This window comes from Gracilinanus agilis, chromosome 1 (assembly GCF_016433145.1).
Source record: "Gracilinanus agilis isolate LMUSP501 chromosome 1, AgileGrace, whole genome shotgun sequence".
In the NCBI taxonomy this organism is placed as follows: domain Eukaryota; kingdom Metazoa; phylum Chordata; class Mammalia; order Didelphimorphia; family Didelphidae; genus Gracilinanus; species Gracilinanus agilis.
The window spans coordinates 139650246-139674152 of record NC_058130.1 but is presented as its reverse complement, the minus strand read 5'-3'; the positions used below and the strand labels follow the sequence as shown (position 1 = coordinate 139674152).

Genomic DNA, 23907 nt, shown 5'->3' with positions numbered 1-23907 from the left:
CTCACTTTCCAATTGCAAGATTCTACCTTTTAAACAGTTATTTTCTTGCCAAATCTCTTCCATTTTCCTCAAAATCTCAGTTTTGAACTCTTCCATAGCTTGTGAGGAGTTTTCCTTATTTGAGGAGGGTCCAGATGCTTATTTGTTCTCCTCCTCTGTTTGCTCGGTTGTCTGGATTTTCTCTGTGTAAAAGTTGTCGAGTGTTAAAGACTTCTTTTTCTTGTTGTTAATCTTTCTCTTCTGAACTTCCTGAGACTGGGTAGCCATCATTAGCCCAGCAGCTTCTCAGGTTTATCCTCGTGTTCAGGGTCTGTCCGCGGTCAAGCCCCCTGGTGGACCCCCTTGCTTGATCCTCTGCTGGAGGTTCCTTTACAAGTCTCAGGGCGCTGCTTCCACAGTTGTATACCAGTCTGCACTGGTTCCCCACTCAGGGTTTCAGAGCTTTAGCTTGTGGCTGTGTCTGCCTTCACCCACGCCTCCGCCCGCACCTGCGCTCTGAGCCCGCGTTCTGCGCCCTGAGCCGTGTTCTGCGTCCTGCGTCCGCTCTCGGCGCCCTGCTCCTGCGCTCAAATTTACTCCTAGTCTATTCCAATGATCCACCCTTCTGTCTCTTAGCCAATAGCATATTGTTTTGATGACCACTGTCTTATAGTACAGTTTAAGATCTGGTAGCATTAAGCCCCAATTCTTCACATTTTTTTTTCATTATTTCCCTTGATATTCTTGATCTCTCGTTCTTCCAGATGAACTTCGTTATAATTTTTTCTAATTCTATAAAAAAGTTTTTTGGTAGTTTGATAGGTATGGCACTGGATAAGATTAATTTGGGCAAGATTGTCATTTTTATTATGTTAGCTTATCCTACTCATGAGCAATTAATTTTTTTTCCAGTTATTTAGATCTAGTTTTAATTCTGTGAAAAGTGTTTTGTAGTTGTATTCATATAATTTCTGTGTTTGTCTTGGTAGATAAATTCCTAAATATTTTATATTGTCTAGAGTGATTTTAAATGGAGTTTCTCTTTCTAATTCCTGTTGCTGAATTTTGTTAGAAATGTATAGAAATGCTGATGATTTATCTAGGTTTATCTTGTACCCTGCAACTTTGCTATAGTTTTAATTTGCCTTTCCACAGACCTTTGTTAAGTATAATTTTTATTGCATTATTGCTGCTTTTCTGCATTTGTTTGCAATATTTCTATGCCCTAGTACATGGTCGATCTTTGTATATGTACCATGTACTGCTGAGAAGAAGGTACATTCCTTTTTTTTCTATTCAGTTTTCTCCAGATATCTATTAGCTCTAATTTTTTTAGCATTTCATTTACTTCTGTTACTAATTTCTTATTTATTTTTTGGTTCAATTTATCTAGTTCTGAAAGGGGAAGGTTGACATCCCCCATTAATATGGTCTTACTATCTATTTCTTTTTTGAGCTCCTTTAATTTTTCTGTTAGAAATCTAGATGCTATGCCATTTAGTGTTTAAATGTTTAGTAATGATATTACTTCATTGTTTATAGTACCCTTTAACAGAATGTAATTTCCTTCCTTATCTCTTTTAATCAGATCAGTTTCTACTTTTGATTTGTCTGATATCATGATTGCTATTCCTGCTTTTTTTGCTTTAGATAATACATATAAATTCTGCTCCAGCCTTTTACTTTGAATCTGTGTGTGTCACCCTGCTTCAAATGTGTTTCTCTTAAACAACATATAGTAGGATTCTGGTTTTTAATCCATTCTGATATCCATTTCTGTTTAATGGATGAGTTTATTCCATTCACATTTAATGTTATGATTACTAATGGTGACTTGCCCTCCATCATATTATCCCCTTTAAATCCTGCTCTATTCCCTTTCTCTCTGTCCTCCTCACCAATGCTTTGCTTTTGTGTCACCCCCCCCCCCAATTTCCCCCTTCCTTCAATTGCCTTACTCTCCCCTTGTCTTATTCCCCTTCTTCTTCTCTGTGGGGTAAGATAGAATTCTATATCTCACTGAGTAGGATAAGACAGAATTCTATACCCCACTTGTTTTACCCTCTCTGAACCCTTTATGATGAGAGTAAAGTTTAAGCATTGCCCATCACCACCCTTATCCTCTTCTCTCTATAATGATTTTTTCACATTTATGTTATATAATTTACTCCATTCTATATCGCCTTTCCCTTTTCTCTCAGTGCAACCCCCTCAGCCCTTGATTGATCCAGTGATGGGCAAACTATGGCCTGGGGCCAGATGTGGCCCCCTGAAATGTTCTATCTGGCCACAGGACATTATTCTTAATCTGACAAATACAATGAGTAGGATACATTACAATGAAACTTCGAAAGAGTTGTTTTAGAAACAGACTGACAGATGAGTATTTCCTTTCCTTTAGCCCCCTCTTTAAAAAGTTTGCCCATCCCTGGATCATTCCTATGTATATATATCGTATCATACAAATACATCTCCCTTATCAAATTACTTCTCCACCCTCTTTCTGAGTAAATTCCTTCTATCTTCTCTACTTCTAAGAGCAATTTTTGAGAAGTACAGGTATCCTCTTTCTATGTAGACATTTTGACCTTAATGAGTCCCTTAAATGTTCTCTTTCTTATTTAGCTTTTTGGACTTCTGTTGTGTCTCATGTTTTGATTTCAGATTTTTTTTATTAGGTCTGGCTTATTCCTCAGGAATGCTTGGAAATCTTTTATCTTATTGAATGTCCATTTTCCCCCTGAAAGAATATACTCAGTTTTTCTGGATAGGTGACTCTGGGTTGTAAACCCAGATCATTTGCCTTCCTGAATATCATATTCTATGTCTTTCAATTCTTTAATGTAGAAGCTACTAGGGTCCTGTGTGATCCTGATTGTAGCTCCATTGGTATTTGAATGGTTTCTTTCTGGCTGCTTGAAGTATTTTTATCTTGGCTTGGTGGCTCTTGAATTTAGCTATTATATTCCTGGAAGTTGTCATTTGAGGATTTCTTTCTGGAGATGATCTGTGAATTCTTTCTTGTTGGAAGATCTTCAGGCAGTTGTTTTGGATAATTTCTTGTAATATGATATCCAAGGTTTTTTCTTGATCATGGCTTTCAGGTAGTCTCTCCTACATCTATTTTCTAGGTAATTTTTTTTTTTATGTTTTCCTCTATTTTTTTCATTCCTTTGATTTTGCTTTATCATTTCTTGATTTCTCACAAAATTTTTAGTTTCTAGACGGTCAATTCTGATTTTTAAAGCATGATTTTCCTCTGTCAGTTTTTGGTTCTCCTTTTTCAGTTGACCCATTTCACTCTGTCTCCTTGTTGGTTCTTTCACTCCTGTATTCATTTTGTGGTGATATTTTAATTTTGGTTGGGGAGGATTCTCATGATGGCACAGAGCTGCTGAAAATTACTCTGCCATCTTGGCTCCACCCCTGGAAGTCGTCTTGTTATTATTTTAAAAAATTCTTACATACAACAGGAAAAAAACTCCCCAGAGAAATGAATGAATGAAAAGCAGGTAATAGGGAAGGAATCAATTATATCATTAATGAAAATGATACATGCCTTTGGGCTAAGATCTGAAACATCTGTGATATTCAAGGAAGTTGGCATCTAGTTGCTTCCTTGGGAGGTCAATTAATGGAGCCTCTGAGATTTCTTCTCACTTGAGCTCATGCTACAAGGGTCCCAGGCTCACAGGGAAGTAGGAGTCTGTGTTCTTTGCTTTCTCCTTAGGAGCTTATAGATAAATTGGTGACCACAATATATAGAATTTTCATATTAGCATAATAAATTCTTACAATACCTTAAGAGTAAAGAAGGGATTAAATATATTATAGCTATATCATTGAAATCATCAACATATATAAGTGCCCACTATGTGCCAAGCAATGACAATACAAATACAAAGAATGAAAGAATCCATACTCTCAAGGAGCTTTTATAGAGATAATGAGGGATAATAATTTGCATGTGGAATATTAATCTGTACCCCTTTTTGGTCTTCAAAACAACCTTTTTAATTTAATAGAGAAAAAAAAAACCTTAGGTTTGAAAATCTGGACTATATCTCCCTGAGGCCATGAATAGAGTTCTCCTTCTTTTTGTCTACCATGCTAGAAGCCATTGTATATGTACTGTGTGGTCATAATCTTGTAGTTACTCTTAGAGTCTGGAAGACCTGCGTCTGTACAGACTAAGATTAGAGTCTGCCTATCAGAGATCTTGGGAAAGAGATGTCACAAAGACTGGTGGATGGGACAGGAAGTCACTTGAAAGGAAGTCATTCTCTTCCCTTGGAACCATGAACTAGAGAGGACTGACTGTTCAAAGGGGAGGTACCAGAAAGAGCTGCCAGGCCACACGTGGCTCATGCAGCTCTCTTTCTCTGGCCTGCTTTTTACTATTTAATAAATCATAGTTATAAAATTAAGATATGGTCTACAGAGACTTTTAATCACAACATGCAGAAATTTCTATTTTCTGACCTAGGCCTGGTTCTGGTAATAGATCAATGTGAAAAACAAATGCCTTCCTTGGCACCTGTAAAATAACCTCAGAATCTTTGGATATGTAGGGATAACAGGTAAACCACAACAGCATGTATAATATGAAGAGAGAATTAGACTGTCTTAGTTTATTTTTAATGTAATCTATCAGCAACCTTTAATTTAATCAAATCAAGAACTTCAAATACCCCTGTTTAGCACCTACCTAACCATTAAGTAAGAGAGTTCACAAGTCACTTATTGGAGAAAGCTCACACCGCCAAAGGCCACTGCCCTCCCCTGGACAGTGCTAGGCAAATTGGGAGGCTGTGATTGGTTTCTATGAAGTGGGGGAGTGACAAGAAGAGGCATTGAGAAAACTGCTTTAAAAAGGCCAGCCTGAGCATTCATTCACTCACTCTGTGTTGGTGAGATGAGCTGAAGGGAGATTCTTCTTGGATTCATTCCATGTTGGTGAGCCAGGCTGGAGGAAGACTTGGAAGCAGTCATGTTGACCTAGACTCATTCTTGACTCTCTGTTGGAGAGGTTTGCTGGGTGAGTGACTTGGGATAAAGGAAGAGGCTTGAGATGGTGGATTTCTGGATGAAGATACCACTGGGACTTCTATGAAGAGATCAGGATTTGAGGGAGCCCTTGCTTGGGGCTGAGCTAGACTTCATTAGATAAGCACTTAGGCTGGTAGGCTAGACAAGGCTCTGTCTCCTTCCTACATTTCCCACTTTCAATATCTCTACCTTGTTGTAAATGAAGGCTTCTGACAGTCATTTTTGACTTAAAGGCTAATATTTTATAAATGGCGACCACAATCTTACTTTTATAACTCTCATATTGACTCAAACCTAATTTTAAATCTTACAATAGTATAGGGATTCTGTGGATAGACTTCGGGGGGGGGGTTGGGAACTTGGATGGAAAACAAAAGTTATTTTCACTAGCCTCTAACTGAAGCTTAGCATTTCTTTAAATTATTAATTAAAAAAAATATTTGGAGAAGTGGTCCACCCATAGGTTTCATGAGACTGCCAAAGGGGTTCATGACACACAAAAAAGCAAAGAGTCCTTGAGATACGGGGAAGATGTCAGGAAATTAAGGTTAAAATCTAGTTGACTAAACTCTGTAACTGAGGACAAGCCATTGAGCCTCTCAGACCTTAACTTCCCCATCTATAAAAATAATCCTGGCATTAATTGGTCTCTTAAGGTTATTGTGAGCAAAGCTTAAAGCATTATATAAATATGAATTTGTTGTTACTTCTGTTGACTTTTGGAATCACCAGTTTCCTGAAAACTCCACTCAGGAGTTTTGTCTATCTATAGGAAGCCTTTTCTGATCCCTGCTACACTCCTCTTTCCCTCCCAACTCCCCAGTTACCTTATACCCATTTTGTAGATATTATTTTGCCTCTGTCATTAGAATGTAAGGTTCTTGAGGTCAGGAACTACTGTACTTTTGGCTTTGTATCTCCAGTCTGTACCATAGCACTTGGCATATAGTAGGTGCTAAATAAAGGCTTATTGATTGGCTGTTATTTTTATTATTGAAAAATCATTGATCTCTTATTCAATGCTGCTCCCATTCTGCTTCACCCTCCCTAGTGGACCACAAGATCATCTACCAGGGTAAAAGCTAAGCCACTCTACACTGTATTCTGTGAAAGAGAATTTAAAACTCTATTTATTTTAAGTTAATCAATCAGGAACTTAAAGTACCCCTACTTAACACTTAGTAAGTCACTAACAGAAAATTCATACTTACTTAGTCATTAACACTTAGTCCTAAAAGATCACAAGCGCCCTCCTCCCTCTGCCCCTAGGCAGTGCTAGGCAATTTAAGAGACTTTGATTGGTTCCTGAGATGTCATAGACCAGCCCACAGTGAAAGGAAGGAGAAATCAGAGAGACAGGAAGTGACATGGAGAAAACTGCTTATAAAAGCCAGCCGAGCTCATTATGAGTCAGATTCTGCTGCCTTGGTGGCTCTTGCTGAGGAAGGACTTCTACAATGGTGTCTCTGCATTGGAGGGTCTTCTGCATGGCACTTCTTCTGCATTGGAGATTGATTCTGTGCTGGTAAGACTCTTGCTGAAGAGACTACCTTAACTCCTGGTTGGAGATTGGGACCTGAGGGAGTCTTTGTCAAATGCTGAGCTGGATTTCTTTGGATTGGCAATTATAGAGTATTTAGCTAGGCAATATTTTCTACCTTCTTCCTACATTTCCCTCTTTACTATCTCTACCTTGATGTAATAAAGCTACTAACATACTCATAGTTTAATTTTTATAAACAGTGACCACAATAATTCTTTTTAACTCATAAATTTAGTCATACCATTTTTAACCCTTACATTTCTCTAGGATCATGCCTTCTCATCTTGGGTTTCACTGTACCCCTTATCTTCTTAACTCCCTTCTTTTTCTGGATTTTGATCTGGTCAACATTATTATTCCCTCTAGAAAGCCATATCAATTGACTTCCACATTATTCCCGTCTTAATCCTGGTGACTTCCTTAGCCAAAATATCCTTCCCTGGTCACACTCCTCTATGTGTACTTCCTCCTTTTTAAAATGGGACTTAGCTCTAGCTTTGGAATTTGTATCCACAGTGCTTGGTACATAGTAAATGCTTAATAAATACCTTTTCATTCATTCATTCATTAAATTCAGAGAAAGATGGTTCTGGGACAAGATGCTATTCTGCTATTCTTTTACCTTTTATGTTCCATATGCTTTTGTATAGGTGATAAAGTAACTGCTACTTATATTTAAATAAAAGTATTAGGCTTATCTTCTGAAAGCATCATTGGCCCAATTGCAGTAGCAGATGGATAACGAGCACCTCATCATTGTATTGTGACATACATGATTCTGATTTCTTCTACCAGGTCTCTGAATTTAAAAAGCTTTTTATTTTGTACAGCTGGAGATTATGAATATTTGGTGTTATAAACATACTGATCTATTTAAAAGTTGTTTTTAAGGTTTTTTAAAAATCAAAATTATGTCTGAGTGATTGTGGACAACCGTTTAGTCTATGATAATGCTATAAATTCAGGACAGTCTATGAGGTTATCAAAGATATTTTGAAGTCTGCATTATCACTGTGGAAATTTCTTCTCTTTTAGTCCTTGAAAGATAGTGAACTTCTGCTGTATAATTCTAATAGGTCATGCCATGCAAGTGCTGTTTTTTTGTAGCTTACAGTGATTTACTGTAGCATGGCTGCTATCACTTCTTTGGGTAATTTGTATTGGTATTCCTCTGGATTCCTTAAGGATACACCTTCTGTGATGTCTGGTAGGGACAATATGGTCCTGAATTACTATCATAAACCTTGTCATAAATAAACCCACATAACAGGAGAAAGAACAGATTTTGGAGTCTAAAACCTTCCATATGAATTCTTGCCCCAACATTTAATTAGCTGAGTGATCATGGCTAAGTCATTTGATTTTTGACCTCAGTTTCCTCATCTGCTATCATAAGAGGAGTGCTTTGAAAATCTTGAAGCTTGGGGCATCAAGGTGGCAGAGTACCAGGCCTGGAGATAGGAGGTCCTTGGTTCAAATCTGGCCTCAGATACTTTCTAGCTATTTACCCTGGACCAGTTACTTAGCCCCAACTGCCTAGCCCTTGCCACTCTTCTGCGTTGGAATTGACACTTCCTATTGCTTTTAAGACAGAAAATAAGGAATTTTTTTTTTAAATGGAGAAAATCTTGAAGCTCTAATACTCGTGTAGATTGTAAGCTCCTTGAGGGCAGGTAGGGACAGTCTTTTACCTCTTTTTGTATCTCTAGCACTTAGCATAGTGCCTGGCACATATTAGACACATAATAAATGTTTATTGGTTGATTGTTATTATCATTTTATCCAAGTTTTTGAGAAAATAGTCTAAACTAAAATCATGAATATTTAATTCTCATCAGTTTTATTCATGGACCTTGATTATAATGTTCTTCTGCAAATGGCTTCTTTTAGATTCTGAATCTCTTCCTGGCATATGGACATGACTTCTGCACTTTCAGCTAGCTTTTCATTAAAGGCCCTTGTAGCACCTTGAAGCCATAACTACTTCAGGCTTGATGAATCATTCCAGTAACTGCCCTCTTTCTCAAACTTCTACTACCATAGATAAAAAGTACAAAATTGTAAGATATCATTGATTCATGTAAAACCTCTGGGTGTTTTCCCTCTTAATAAGAAGGGAAGAATATTCTACTACTCTTCAAGAATTCGTGGAAATGCTATCTTAGCCATAGTTGTAGTTGAATATCCCTACCAATCTGTACCTTTACAGGATGTTTCCTGGCAAATTCTGCTTTCTGAAAGAGCTTCTATTCCTGATTATAACAAAATCATTTGAAATAACATTTATCCATGAAAGTCTTATTGCTGAGGATAACTTCTTACTTGAATATCCATCGACATCCTCTTACCCCAGAGACCAATGTTTTATAGTAGAAATAAGACTGGATATGAAGGTTGGAAGACCCGTTTTGTAACCCTGGTTCTGCTACTTAGTAGGTAATTTAATCTCCCTGAGGCTCAGTTTTCTCATCTGTAAAATGAGGAGTTTAGGCTAACTGATGTCCAAAGTCCCTTCAAGCTCTCAAACCTCTGACAAGCTCTTTGAGAACAAGGACAATTTAATTTTTCTTTGTAGCCTCAGTCTTACATACATGAGGCACTTGTATTTAGCTGTAAGAAACCTTTTGCTGGAAGAAAGCAAATGCCTGTGAAAAGACCTGCTGCTTGATGTTTCCCTTGGGATCTGGAGGAAGGTCACTGAAGTTTGAATACTGTTTCTGACACTTTCTAACTAGGTGACTATGGCTGAGGCATGGCCTCCCTTAACTTGAAGCTCATCCACAAATGGGTACAGTAGTTGCTTGTTTGCACTAATATGAAGAACTGGGACTAAAGCCCTTTATAAAACATAAAGAGCTCTAGAAATATGAGTTATCATTATTCATATTAAGGGATACATGTATCATATTACCTAGTTCTTCAGCTCTGCCAGACAAAATAGGGGTGTGTGTGTGTGTGTGTGTGTGTGTGTGTGTGTGTGTGTGTGTGTGTGAAAACAAAGAGAAAAGAAAAAAGAAAACTAGAAAAGAAAATGAAGAATAAAATGTAATGTTTATTTCTGGACTATGATAAATTAAATGCCATTGACCTGGTAAACAATCAGCTATTTCTCACAAACCAGTCACAGTCAAGGAGCAAATTCCTGAGTTATTAAAAATTGGAATCTGAAGAGATCCATGACAACCATGACAGACTTTGGGCCTACTCATTTCAATAGGCATGCATCTCATTACATAATCCGTGAGTTTACCCCAATTCTCTTGAAGGACAGAATTTTTAGGGAAATGTCCCCGTGACTAAATGTTGGGCATTTGGTGGCAGGTGATAAAATGTCAAAGTTACCTGTCAGGCACAAAAAAGATGGCAGCTGTCTTCCCTAAAATCACGTATGCTGACAGCAACCTGTCAGAAGCTGGGAATGGCAAAGCTTCAAGGGATCACTCTTCCTTACAGTCACTACTCTGACTGAAACAAAGGCCTTTTAAACATGGTCAGCAAATCTTAAACATAAAGCGCATGTCTACTATTTTAAACTATTCAAGCTTCAAACTGCACTAAGATTTTTTGGGATACCCAGTATTCAGAGGAATTCAGTTTTTATCTTTACAGCATAACCTCCATTAAATTAAGTGGGAGTAGCACAGGCCAGATAGGATTTCCTCCTTTGTAAAATGAGGGAGTAGAACTCCTTTCACTTATGCTGTGTGCCTCTGATTCTAAATGCTATTTCCTGTCTCCAGATGTTTGCATCAGAAAAGTTTAAGTAAGATCCATTGAAGGTCAGAGCCCAGAGGACTTGCAGAGGTCATCTAATCCAGCCCATTCCTGAGTAGGTAACTCTTCTGACATTTCCCAAATGGTCATGCAGCTTCTGCCTGAAGATTTCTAATAATGAGGAACTCATTACTTCCCCAAAGATCCTGTTCCATTTTTGGATAGATCTAGTAGTTAGAAAAGATTGAAATTTATTTCCCTAACTTACACCAACTCCTTCAAGTTCTACCCTCTGGGGTTTTGTAAAGTAGGAATAATCCTTTTCACATGACAAGTCCATCCAACTTTTGAAGACAGCTATCATATCACCTCCTGCATCTTCTCTTCTTTAGGCTACACACCCATAATTCCTTCCACCTATCATGCTATGGCATATGCTAGTTACCTTTCTCTAGATATGGTCCAGGCTATTTGACACTCTTCCTAAGATATGGGACCCTGACAGAACACAACCTTCAATATCTGTTTTGAGTTGAGAACCAGAGGCAGAAGACAGAAGAAAAAAGAGCAGGTACACTGGCCCTATAGCATAGACAGGATTCTATGCAGAAAACAGCTTGCACCAGAAAAAAGCTGTTTTCTTGGGGGATATAGATTCCTTTTTTTTTTAAAGCAGCTTCTGACCTTGTGACCCAGGGAGAATCAGTGATCCTGGAGTGAGTGGCTTCATCCAGACCTACTGTCTCTTTTATTTCAAACTGTGTGAAGAGCTGGCTACAGCCACAATCTCTGCTGCCTGCTAGGAGAGGGATAAGCATACCTAATGCAGATTAAATGAAATTCCATTGAGGGATAAATAAAAAACCATGGCCCAAGGGAGCCTGTTATGTCACTGCAGAAGAATCTCAAAAACAACTGACAGAAAATACCATTAGGAAAAATCCAGGGAGAAAAGCAGAGCTTAGTTAGAATCACAGCAACTTTTGAACTCTTACTACATTACTGAAGGATGTCTTATGCCTATGGTTTAGGTCCCTGGCTTTTTGTGCCTCTAGTGAGTAGCTTGCATTTTAAAAATATCACCTATTGCTGATATCACCAGGAAAAAAATGAAATGATTTTTTCAGAGAAAGTAAGTATTTAGTCCAAAATTTTGTTCAAAGGGAGACCATCATTTATTTGGTTGTACCAATCAGATATAATTTTCAGAAGAGACACCTGACTCCCAAAGGTTACAGATTTCTTATATAGCACTATATGGAACATTTTACTACTTCTAGACAGGATGGAAATTTCTTCCTACCCCTGTCACTAATTGATTTATTAACTTTGTAGAACCCCTCAAAGTGTCTAACCAGCTTCTAAGTGAAGACCTTCAGTAATGGTCAATTCATGACCTCCAAAGACAATCCATTCACCTTTGGGACAGCTCTAACTATTAGGAAGTTTTTTCTTATGTTGAAATTACCCTCTCTGCAAACTTTGTCCTTCTGTTCTTAATTCTGTCCTCTGGGGCCAAGCAAAACAAATGTAGTCCCATATAATAGCTCTTTAAATACCTAAATACATCTACCAAGTTCTCCCTAAGTCTTCTCTCCTCCAAAGGGTACATTCTCAGTCCCTTTCACTGATTCTTTTTTTTTTTTTAACCTTTACCTTCTGTCTTAGAATTGATACTAAATATCGATTCTAAGGCAGAAAACAGGTAAGGGGGAGGCAATCAGGGTTAAGTGACTTGGGTCCAGGGTTACACAGCTGGGAAGTGTCTGAGGCCAGATTTGGAAGCCCTCCCAACTCCAAATCTGGTGCTCTACCCACTGTTATCAAGCTGCCCCTTTTCACTGATTCTTATATGGCGAAATTTTATGGCCCTTACCAATATCGGCCATCTTTCTTTGAATGTCAATGCCAATCCTTCCATGAGGTACTCAGAAGTAACACTCAAGTAACACTCAAGATATATGGTCTGACCAGGACAGCAGAAATATCAATCACTTTCCTCATTCTGCCTTCTGCCTTTACTAATGTAGTCTAACTTTTACAATTTCTGATGTTACATCAAATTTTGAGTCATGACTTGTTCTCTAGCCATACCTTCTCCCTTTGTGTTGTACATGTATAACTGATTTTTTAAATCAAAGTGCAAGACTATGCATTTATCTCTAGTATATTTCAGGCCCATAGTTCTGGTCTTTTGGGCAAGGGTCTTTTCTGGATTCTGATTCTGCCCTTTAATTCTTCTCCAGAAGATTATGCTCACTATTATCTCTGCTCTTTTCCTCTGCTGTTCCTCCCTGCTGCCTACAAACATGCCCAAGTTTCTTTCATTCTTAAAAAACAACAACAAAAAAAAAACAACAAATATCCTTTGCCTATATCTCTCTGCCCTTTCTCAGTTAAACTTTGTGAAAAAGAGACATAATATTTCAGTACCTCTAATTCATCTCCCCTATTTCTTTTCTAAATTCTCTGCAGTCTGTTTTCTCCATAATTGAAATGAAACTGCTCTTTCCAAAGTTACCGATGGTATGGTAATTGCCAAATCGAATGCTTTTTTTCTTATTGCTCATCTTTTTTTTTCCTTGATAGCTTCTCGTGTGTGTATGTGTGCATGTGTGTGTGTGACAGAAAGAGAGAGAGAGAGAGAGAGAGAGAGAGAGACAGACAGACAGACAGACAGACAGACAGACAAAGACACTTTTTTTTTTTTGGTTCTCCTTCTACTTGTCTGACTAATTCTTTTAGTCTCTTTTTGCCAAACCTTCATCCATGCCATGTTCATTAATTGGACACATGTCTAAGACAGTCCTGGGCCCTCTTTTCTCTCCATACTGTCTTGCTTTGGTGATCTCATAAGTTCCCATGGATTCAGTCTATGCAGATGATTCCTTTATAATGAATGAATAGGCATTTACTAAGCACTTACTAAGTGCAAAACATTATTTTAAGACCTAGAATACAAATAGAAAAGTAAGAGTCCTTTTACTCAAGGAACTCATGTTGTAATGGGAGGAGACCAATGTCTAGAAGATTCAGTTATAAGTGGGATGGAAAGGTCCAAGATTTTCAGGTGCAGTGGTAAATGATAATGATGTCTCTTATTTAATGTCATTTCCACAGTAAAAATTATATCAACTTCTAATGTTGAGCCATTTGTCAATGCTAATTATTTTGGTGGTAAGAACTTTCTTTTCTGGGTCTTTGTAGCTGTGTTTATAGCACCAGCAGAAGCAACAGCCAGGTTGTATCTCCATAAAGGTTGCTTCTCCTAGTGGGTAGGGGACTGGACTGGAAGCACTGATATTCCCAAGGCTTTTGGAAAAGTGAAGGGGAGGTCAAGGCAGTAGTGGTAGTTTGCCTTGCTTTGCACATAGTGCTTCCTGCCTCTCCTTCAGGGCGCTTTCTGCTTAGTGAGGCTAAATTGGCTAATTCTTCCATAGGTAGCAATTTAGTCAACTGTTGGTGGGACAGCTGGCTCATTTTCCAGAGGAGTTGCTTTCCCAGATAATGACTGTGGGGTCTGGGCTGGAAACAGGATTAGTAGGCAGAGGGGTTCTGCCACTTCCAGAGTTCCTAGACTTGCTTGCTAATTGGCAACAGTTACTCAGAAATATGGGACCATTGGGTGGTACAGTGGATAGTGTTTCAGGACTAGACTTATCTTCCTGAGTTCAAATCTGGCTTCATATGCTTACTAGCTATGTGATCCTAGAAAAGTCACTTAACTCTGTTTGCCCCAGTTTCCTTATTTGTAAAATGTACTAGAGAAGGAAATGGCAAACCATTTCAGTATTTTTGCCAAGAAAACCCCAAATGGTTAATGAAAAGTCAGACATGACTGAACAACTGATTAACAACTCAGAAATATAAAGAGGGAAGAAATATAGCCTGGGTGTCTCTTCTGAGCTCTAATCCTACAACACCAACTGCCTACTGGGCATTTCAAAAGAGATATTCTGGAGATATTTCAAACTCAACATGCTCACAATAAAACTTATTACTTTCTCCTCTCCTCCAAGTCTTTCCCATTTTTTAACTTCTGTATTACTGTAGAACATGTCAACATCCTCCTAGTTAGATTTTGGATTTGTGTTCTTCTTGATACCTCTCTCTCATCCCATTGATCTGATTAGTTGGCAAATCTTGATATTTCTATTGTCACAATGCCTTTTTTTAGTTAATATTTTATTTTTTCCTCAGTTACATGTAAAAACTATTAAAAACCTTAAAAAATTTTTTTGATCCAAATTGTTCTCTTTGTTTCCTCTCCTCCCCGCTCCCTGTGATGGCAAGCAATCTGATATAGATTCTACATCTGTCACAACATCTCTAGTACAAGTCGCTTTCTACTCACAACCACCATCTTAGTTCTGGACTTCATTATTTCTGGTCTGGAATATTACAATAACCTCCTAAAGGGTCTCCTTGCCTCAAGCCTCTCTCCAGTCCAATCTATCCTCCACACAGATGTCAAAGGGATCTTTCTAAAGAATTCTGACCATGACTTTCTCTGCTCAATGAATTCCTAGTATTTATAGGATCAAAGATAACGACCATTGCTTAGCTTTTAAAGCTTTCCACAATCTGACCCCTTCTTGCTTTTCCAGTCTACTTATACAGACTGCCTTCTTCAGCTCTTCCATTTAGCCTTCCTGACCTCTATGCCATTCCTTGCACACTTCGTCCTAATTCTGTGCCTTTGTATAGGCTATCATCCATGCCTAGAATGCTTTCTCTTCTCACCTTGACTTCTTAAAACCCACAGCTTCCTTCAAAACTTATCTCAAATGGGAATCTCTGCAGGAAGCTTTTTCCTGATCTTCCCCTTTCTTAGGGGTCATCCCAGCTTCATGCAGCTGGAGCTTTCTCCTCTTAGCTTACTTTTCATTTACTCTGTATATAGCATATATTGTCATGTAATTATTTGCTGTCTTCCAGATGAGAATGTAAGCTCCTTAAAGGCAGGGACTGGTTTGGCCTTTCTTTATATCACCAGCACTTAGTACACTGCCTGTTGCTTCATTGATAGACTCAAAACTAAACAGTCTTGATATTTCATTCATTATGTTAATACAAAGTTATGCTCCTTTTATTTAAAATCATTCAGTGGCAGAAAATTTATTATAATATATTATTATATGCCATAATAATAATAATAATAATAACAATAAAGTACTTATTATAGACCCAGTATGTGTACTTCAAGAGGAATAGTATATAGAGTCCTAGCCTTGGAGTAAGGAAGACATAGGCTCCTCAAGTTCTGCTTCTGACCCATACTAGCTTGTCCAAGTAACTTAACCTCTCAGTGATTCAGGTAACTTTCTATGATTATAAATTGCTGATTTGCACTGGTAGAAGGAGTTTCCTTACTGGGAGTTCTCTATACCAATGAAATCACAGTTCTAGATACTTCTTTTCCCCAATTCTACTCTATTAGGTTTTGGGGGAGATGAAAATAATTTAAGACATGGTTCCTAATGTCTTTGAGATTGTTTTCCTTTCTCTATATTAAGCATCTCTAGTTTCTTCAATTCATCAATTCCAATCACATACACACAGGCAGCAAAAAGAAAAACCTCCTAAGTTTAGGTTGAATTAATTGGGGTTTGTGGGCAAAATGAGGTGAGTACTCCATCTATTCAGAATTTCAAATTCCCTTCCTATCTTGGACATCCTTTAATGGATATGCTCCTGTTTGGAAATATCTTTCCTAAAATGTGTTACCCACCACTGGTATAATATTATAGATTTGGTCTAACTAGGTCAAAGTGCATTGGGACTATCTTGGACCTTAAATTCTACTGATGTAATTCAATAGAGTAAATATTTATCAACTCCATCCTACATTTGCTAGCACAAGGTTACAAATGTTTCAGAAGAGTTACATTTTTGACAAAATAGAATTTCAAATGGAAACTTCGGTTATTTATGTTTTTATGAGAAAAAATAGCCTGGGGTATTAAAAATAGGTAAAAGATAAATAGGCCTTCAACACAATAACTTTCCATTGCTACTAAGTAATTATTGACTAACTACTGTAACAATCACTCTAGCATAAACAATGATGGAAACTCAAAAGTGATGATCGTGCTCAACATTGCTTCAGAGTGCCCTCTGTCATATATGACTTCTCTTCCCACTTTTAGTTAACAATAATCTTTTAAAAATAATTTTATTTTCCCCAATTACATACAAAAGCAATTTTAACATTTGTTTCTAATTTTGAGTTCCAAAATTTCTCCTTCTATTCCTCCTTCTTTCCCTTCCTCCTTCTCTGAGATTGTAAGAAATATGATATAGATTTTACACATGTAATCATGTAAAATATTTTTCCATATTAATCATTTTGTGGAAGAAATCAAAAAAGAAGAAGGAAAAAAAGTGAAATACATCTGTATTCAGACTCCATCAGTTCTTGGAAGAAGGATGGTTTTTTTATGACGAGTCTTTGGGGCTGTCTTGGATTACTGTATTGCTGAGAATAGCTAGGCCATTCACAGTTGTTCATAATACAATATTGTTACCTGTTCAGTGTTCTTCTGGTGCTGCTCACTTCACTTTGGTCCATTCCAGCAAATATAATATTTTAAACAGCAAGAGGGAATTCTCATGAGAGGCTTTCTCTGTTCTTAGACTAGTAAGTCAATAATATCAAGTGTAGAATTTGGGTGGCCAGAGAATTATTGTTTTCCTTACTTTATGGTTCTGCAGCATCATTAGGGTGGGTTGCTGAAAGAGAAATGCTAGTGTCTCTGTTGTTAAGTCACTGTATAACCACACCTTTGCAGGTAAGTGATCCACAGGTTAATGCCACACCAACCCCCTTTGTACAGAGTTCTCAGTTATAGTGGCTGAAGCTCAGCTTTGACCCAGAGTTCCTTGGTACCAGTCAAAGAACAACTCTTGTGGTCATAAGGAGTAAGAGTAAGTACCTGAGGAAATTTGTTTTGTGTGACTTCAAATTTGTAATGACTTTAGTATTTCTTGTTTCTTCAATGAGGGAGAGGTTGGAGAAATGTGAGAATTTGAAACTGAAAATAAAGTTGAAATTTTTTTTAAGAGTAAGTACAGAGGAGTGTTTAGGATACACTTTTGTTTGGCTTACACATTCTTATCCAAATATGGATAGAGTTAGTTGAAGCAAGTTTTAAGACATTACTTATAAGTAAAGGCTATAAGCCTCCTGCAGATATATGCGTGGACTTATAAGTCTAGTGATTAACTGAACAAACATTTATCAAGTACTTATAACATGCAAGACAATATAAAAAGATTAACAGAAATAAAGAGCAGAAGCTAATAATAGGCAAAATCCACAATCAATTTGTAGAAAACTGGAGAAAATTCCAGAAATAAAGATGTCATACAAAGTAGAATGTGGCAAAGGTAAAGGAAAGATCTAGGTAAAATTCTATAAGAAAGTTTCAGGTGGGATCATTAGATAAATATTGTTCATTGGACACTATGCTTCTATAAATGCAGCCCAGGATCAATTAGCCTTTTGGAAGTACTCCTTTCACATTATTGACTCATTTAACTTCTAGTCAACTAAAGTCCATGCCTTTTACACATTACTGCTATCTAGTCTTATCTTCCTCATGTTCGATCTATATAGTTGATTTTTTAAACTTAAATATAGAACTTTACATCAATTCTTATTACATTTGTATTAGATTTGGCTCATCTTTGTATTCTAATGAGATCATATTTCTGTTGTCCATAAAATGCCTACCATCTCCACTAATTTTGCCATTCTAGCCATTGACCTCTCAGTCAAGTCATTGCTAAAACTGTTGGAGAGCCAAGGACAGAGCTCTGAGATACTCCCTTAGAAATTGCACTCCAAGTTGATGTCAATCCCTTAATCCCTTCTTTGGGTATGAAAATTCATCCAAAGACTTTTCATATTTTTGTAAAAATCTTTATTTGAAAATCTATTCTTTTCGTGTGTGTGTGTGTGTGTGTGTGGTGTGAGATGTTGGTGCCACCTCAGTGGTCAGATCTCACACAAATAAGGACACTGAATTTAAATGTCAAATTTGGCTCTGTCAAGTGACACTGTTATAAAGGCTTAATCATTAACTCCACATGCACAGTGATATAACATGTCATCTAAAAAAATTCCTCCAAATTACAGTGTTAAGACAGATGGTTCCCAATGTGAGCAGAAGTATCTTCATCCATCTGTTGATTCTGCCTATGAAATTTAAAATTCTGAATGTCAGATAATAACAATTATAGCTTACATTTCTATTAACCTTTAGGATTGACAAAGAGCTTTCACATTCATATTCTATTCTAATTCTCACAATCACTTTGATTGGTTGAGAGTACAAATAACATTATTGGTGAGGAAACTGATACTTTTAAAGAGTAAGTGACTTGCCCAAGGCTCAGTAGCAGAAGTGAGAATTACTTCTGGACCCTCTGACTCTTACTTTAGTGCTGAGGTGAGACATTCATTCAGAAAACATTTAATAATTTTGAGAGCTGAGCTGTGAGTAGTCCCACAGATTTATGATGTCTCTTTAGATGTAGCAAGGTTGGTGGGAATCTTATTATGGCATTTGTTTGGGCTCTATTGTCAGTAGGAGGCAAAGTATCTTAAATGCTCAAGTCTTTGTATTAAGTTTTTCTGCATTTAAATGCCAACAAATTGGACTCTTTATTTCTCAAAGCAACTGCATTTTCAAAGCAATTTCAGGTTTCATGGTGTGGGTCATATGCAATTGCAAGGCAAGTTCATCCCTCTCCATGTTCTTGGTGATGCCCCATTCACAAGTGCTCACATTGGTGAAGACAGTATAAACATCTGATTGGTGTTTAGTCCAAATGCAGCTCAAAACTCCTAAGCTCAAGTGATCCCACAGCCTCAGCCTGTCCAGTAGCAGGGATTACCAGCATGTGCCACTATGTCATTTTTAGTTGCTTAACTGCTCTGAACTTGGTTTTCAAATCTGTGAAATGGAGAATAATAATTCTCATGCTGCCTTTTGAAATTTTTATGAAGAAGGTTTTTATAAATTTTAAAATGGTATGAGTGTATTGCCATTATTATTGTTACTTAATAATATCTCTTCAGAATGGTTGAGAATATCAAAGGAATGAATGAAAATACAAAGGAAAGTGGCTTAGTCATACCACATCTCAAACTGGTAATCATCAAAATAATCTGGTACTGGCTAAGAAAAATGGAAAACAATATAGTAGAAACTTGGTATAGAACAACATCTCACACTGTATATCAAGATAAGATCAACATGGGTACATAATTTAGGCATAAAGGGTGCTACCATAAGCAAATTGGGTGATCATTGCAATAGTTGACCTGTTAGATTTATGGATAAGGGGAAATTTTATGACTAAACCAGAGCTAGAGAGCATTACAAGATATGAAATGGATATTTTTTGCCACAAATAAAATAAATATTTTGTAAGTAAGATTAAGAGAAAAAAAAGAAAACTGGGAAAAATTTTTTGTGGCAAAGTGTCTCTGACAAAGGCCTCATTTCTCAAATATGTAGAGAACTCAATCAAATTAATAAGAATATAAGTCATTCCCCAACTGATAAATGGTGAAATTGTGAGGAAGATTAGTTATTGATTAAGTATTAAGGTTGACCTAGCAGGAAGCCTGGAGCATTCTAGGATAATATGAAGGAGGAGGAAGTGTGTGTTCCCTGAGAGAGAGACTCCATTAAGGGTTGACAAAAACTGTTGTTAGCCCTGGGAGATCCCAGAGCAAAGGACACCCAGCATCCTGATTTCCTTGGGATCCTGAGTGGAGGTGGATTTCCAGCAAGAGGAGAAGACCTACAGAGCAGAACCAAGCAGAGGAGGAGTTTGAGACCTGGTGGACAGCACCTCAAGTTCACTCACTCTTCTTGGTATCTTGGACCACCTAGGATTTTGACATCCTGTGAACCTCTTTGGAAAACTGTGAGAACCCTCAAAGCCACCCATCTGATCCATAGCTGTGCTGTTCAAGTCTGGCTGGCACCAGGCTTGAATTAGCTCCCAGAGACTGCATTGCTTCTTGGGCCCTGCTTGTTAGATCACTTAGATTAGTGTAGAAATAAGTCCTCCCCTTGCCCTGTGGTTTTGCCCTTTAGATTTTAAGTATAGAAATCCATTTCCCACCTTTTAGTTAAACATAATTAAAACTGTTAAACCCCTTTTACCTTGCCTGCTTGTTTCTAGACTCTGGCCTAGGGAGAGCAGGGTGAGAGTTAAGACTAACTGACATTCCTGTGATAAATCCAGAGAACTCCTTATCCTGGTCCAGTCTCTCCTACAACCCAGTGTGTGTACCCACAACTATTTAGATTTATTATAATATCCCTGGTGCCCTCCATTACCTATATTTTCTACAATATGAACAGGCACTTTTCAGATGAGGAAATCAAAGTTATTTGTAGCCATAGGAAAAAATGCTCCAAATCACTATTGATTGGAGAAATGCAAATTAAAACAACTCTGAGGTACTACCTTACACCTATCATATTGACTAATCTGACAGAAAAGGTAAATGGCAAATTTTGGAGGTGATGTGGGGAAATGGACACTAATGCACTTTGTGTGGAGTTGTGAACTGATCCAACCATTCTGGAGAACCCTGTGGAACTATATATATATATATATATATATATATAACCAAAGGACTATAAAATTGTTCATATCCTTCGATCTAGAATTACTATTACTAGTTCTGTATCCTAAAGATAAAGAAAAAAAAGGGAGAAGGACCTATTTGTACAAAAATAGGTCTTTTTGTGTAGCAAAAAATTGGAAACTGAGGGGATACTCATCAATTGGAGAATGGATGAACAAGTTGTGGTATATGATTGTTGTGGAATATTATTATGCTATAAGAAATGATGAGCAGGATGCTTTAAGAAAAACCTGGACTTACAAGAACTGATGCAGAGTGAAGTGAGCAGAACCAGGAGAGAATTGTGCCCAGGAACAGCAATAATATATGATGAACAACAATGAATGACTTAGCTATTCTCAGCCACACAATGAGCCAAGACAATCCCAAAGGACTCATGATAAAAAATGCTTTCTGCTTCCAGAGAAAGAACTGATGGAGTCTGATTATAAATTGAAGCATAACATTTTTCGCTTTATTTTCTTCATGGTTTTTAAAAAAAATCTGTTTTCTTCTACAACATGACAAATAAGGAAATTTGTTTTACCTGATAGCACATGTATAACCAATAGAAAATTGTTTACTGTCTCAGGGAGGAAGGAGGAGAGTAGAGGGAGGAAGAGAATTTGGAACGCAAAATGTTAGAAAATGAATGCCAAAAATTATTCTTACCTGCAATTGGGGAAAAATAAGGCATTATTAAAGTTAAAAAATTATCTTTATATCACCCCAAAAGTTGGTATATTCGGTAAAAGAACTAATAGCTAAGTGATAGACAGACATCAACATGAGAGTCCTTTATTGCTAAAAAAACTACTTTAAATTAATTGCATTAATTCTACTATATTATACAAGTTCAGGAATAAAAACAGTCATATTGCACTATAGCACTCCCTGGGCATATATAACAGAAAATATAGAAGGACTAAACAACCTGGACCTATTGCTAGCTTATAAAACTAGACCACCTATACTTTATTTTCCATGACAAGTTTTCAAACTATAACTAAACCCTCCTGTATATTAATATAGGAGGTATGAGTATTATGAAGTGTATATTAATGCATTTTAACAAGGTGATAAAGTAGAAATGTCTGAATTAGGAGAAAACAGGTTCCACCATATATTTGACTGTAATAGAAATGTTGATTATTATCATGGTATTATTTTGCAGTGGAAGATCACAGAATCAAAGAACCTCAAAGCCCTTAGATATCACCTAGTCCAAACTTTTTATTTTACTAATGAGGAAAAGAGAAGCTGAAAGAAATTAAGTTTCTTTCCTAAGGGCACAGAGAGGTGATAGGTAACAGATATAGAATTTGAACTCAGGCCTTCTGTCTCAAAATCCAATTCTACTAGGCTGTCTGCTTCTCAAGTTTAAGGTGATGGCAGGTGTGGATAGAGGGAGAGAATTTCAGTTTTGGGTCAAGTATCTCCCGCTTTTGCTTCACATTGCACCAAAGCCATCTTCTTGCCTTCCACTGTGACTGATCCTACACCTTCCCAACCACTGAATCACCAGAAACCTTGTGCCTTCAAGTCCATGCTGTCTTCTTAAAAAATGTTTTTATTTTTTCAATTACACGTAGAAACAATTTTTGACAATTGTTTTTTTGAAATTTTAAAATTCAGATTCTCTCCATCTCCACTGCTCCCCCAGGCAGTGAATAGTCTGATATAGGGTCTTTCATGTAATACATATTTCCATATTGCTCATGTCATGATAGAAGACACATATCACAATAGAACAGACATCTCATGATATATTGTCTTGATAGTATGTCACACACTTCATTATATATCTACTTGGCCACCTCCTCGGAAAACAGAAGAAAATAAGGGAATGAGCCTTTCTTATGTGCTTACTCTGTGCCAGGCACCGTGCTAAACTCGTTTGTTGTTTTTTTTTTTTAAACAAATATCCTTTGATCCTCACAAACAAACCTGGGAGGCAGGTGCTTTTATTATCCCCATTTTATAGTTGAGGAAACTGAAGCAGAGAGAGATTAATTGACTTGCCCAGGGTCTCATATCTCATATCTCACATCAAATGTATGAATATGGATTTGAATCCAGATCTTCCTGACTCCAGGTCCGATGTTCTTATCCCTTGTACCATTGGCCTTGTGGTCATGCACTTCTTCCTCCCCACATCTTTTGGCACACTTCCCCTCTCCTCACCCTTTTTCTAGCTTTGGAATTATAACCAAACCAATACTATCATTGCTACCAGAAAGGACATATATATCAATCAACTCCCCTATGGCTTTATTATCATTGCTGTGACTTCCCAAATCAAATTTCTGCAATAAGTTGTATTTCCCCTACAAGATTATAAGCTCCCTGGGAATAGGGACTATCTTGCTTTTGTATCTGTGTCCCAAGAAATAGCCACACAGTAGGTGCTTAATAAATGGTTTTTCATTCATTCATGCTGGGAAGAAAAAAGGGTCTATTATGTGTCACTGGATTGTTCTTCAGGATAACCCTAATTTTGCCTGAGACACCTTACCTGGAAAGCAGCGAACCACATGAGCCAATCTAGCCGATAGTGGTATGGAGAGATCAGGCACGGTCTCCTCTTCAGGTTCCCAGGCTTACATTTGAACTCATATTCCTCCCATACTGCACTGGAATCATTGGCTACAAGGCTGGAAGTGCCCTGGATGATGACCTCAGTCCTCTCTTTGGTGATGCTGAGGAGGAAATAGAGCAGAAAGTTAGGGCAGGCTGCAAGGTAGGGATTCATTTTGCTACTGATGGGAGACTTGAGTCCCTTTGGCTTTTCTCAGCAAGTTTCCTTTGGCTTTTGAGGGAGGCTTTTTGGCAAAGCTGAGGTTCTTGGCATCTTGCTAGATTGGGCCTCAACAGCTCACTGCCCTTTAGACTGGTGTCTCTAAACTGGAATAACTGGTGTCCTCAGTTATTCTATTTTCTCTCCCTTCCCCAAAGCAAACAGGTAATT

The 23907-nt window shown here is 37.5% G+C and overlaps 1 protein-coding gene across 1 annotated transcript in view; it reads right to left on the bottom strand.

The window, feature by feature from the left end:
* Positions 1–23907, bottom strand: part of LMF1 (lipase maturation factor 1) — a 731135-nt gene that overhangs the window by 10987 nt on the left and 696241 nt on the right. Inside the window, exon 9 of the mRNA XM_044677651.1 lies at positions 23455–23638. Within this exon, the coding sequence (XP_044533586.1) occupies positions 23455–23638 (184 nt within the window). The remainder of the gene's footprint in view (positions 1–23454; positions 23639–23907) is intronic.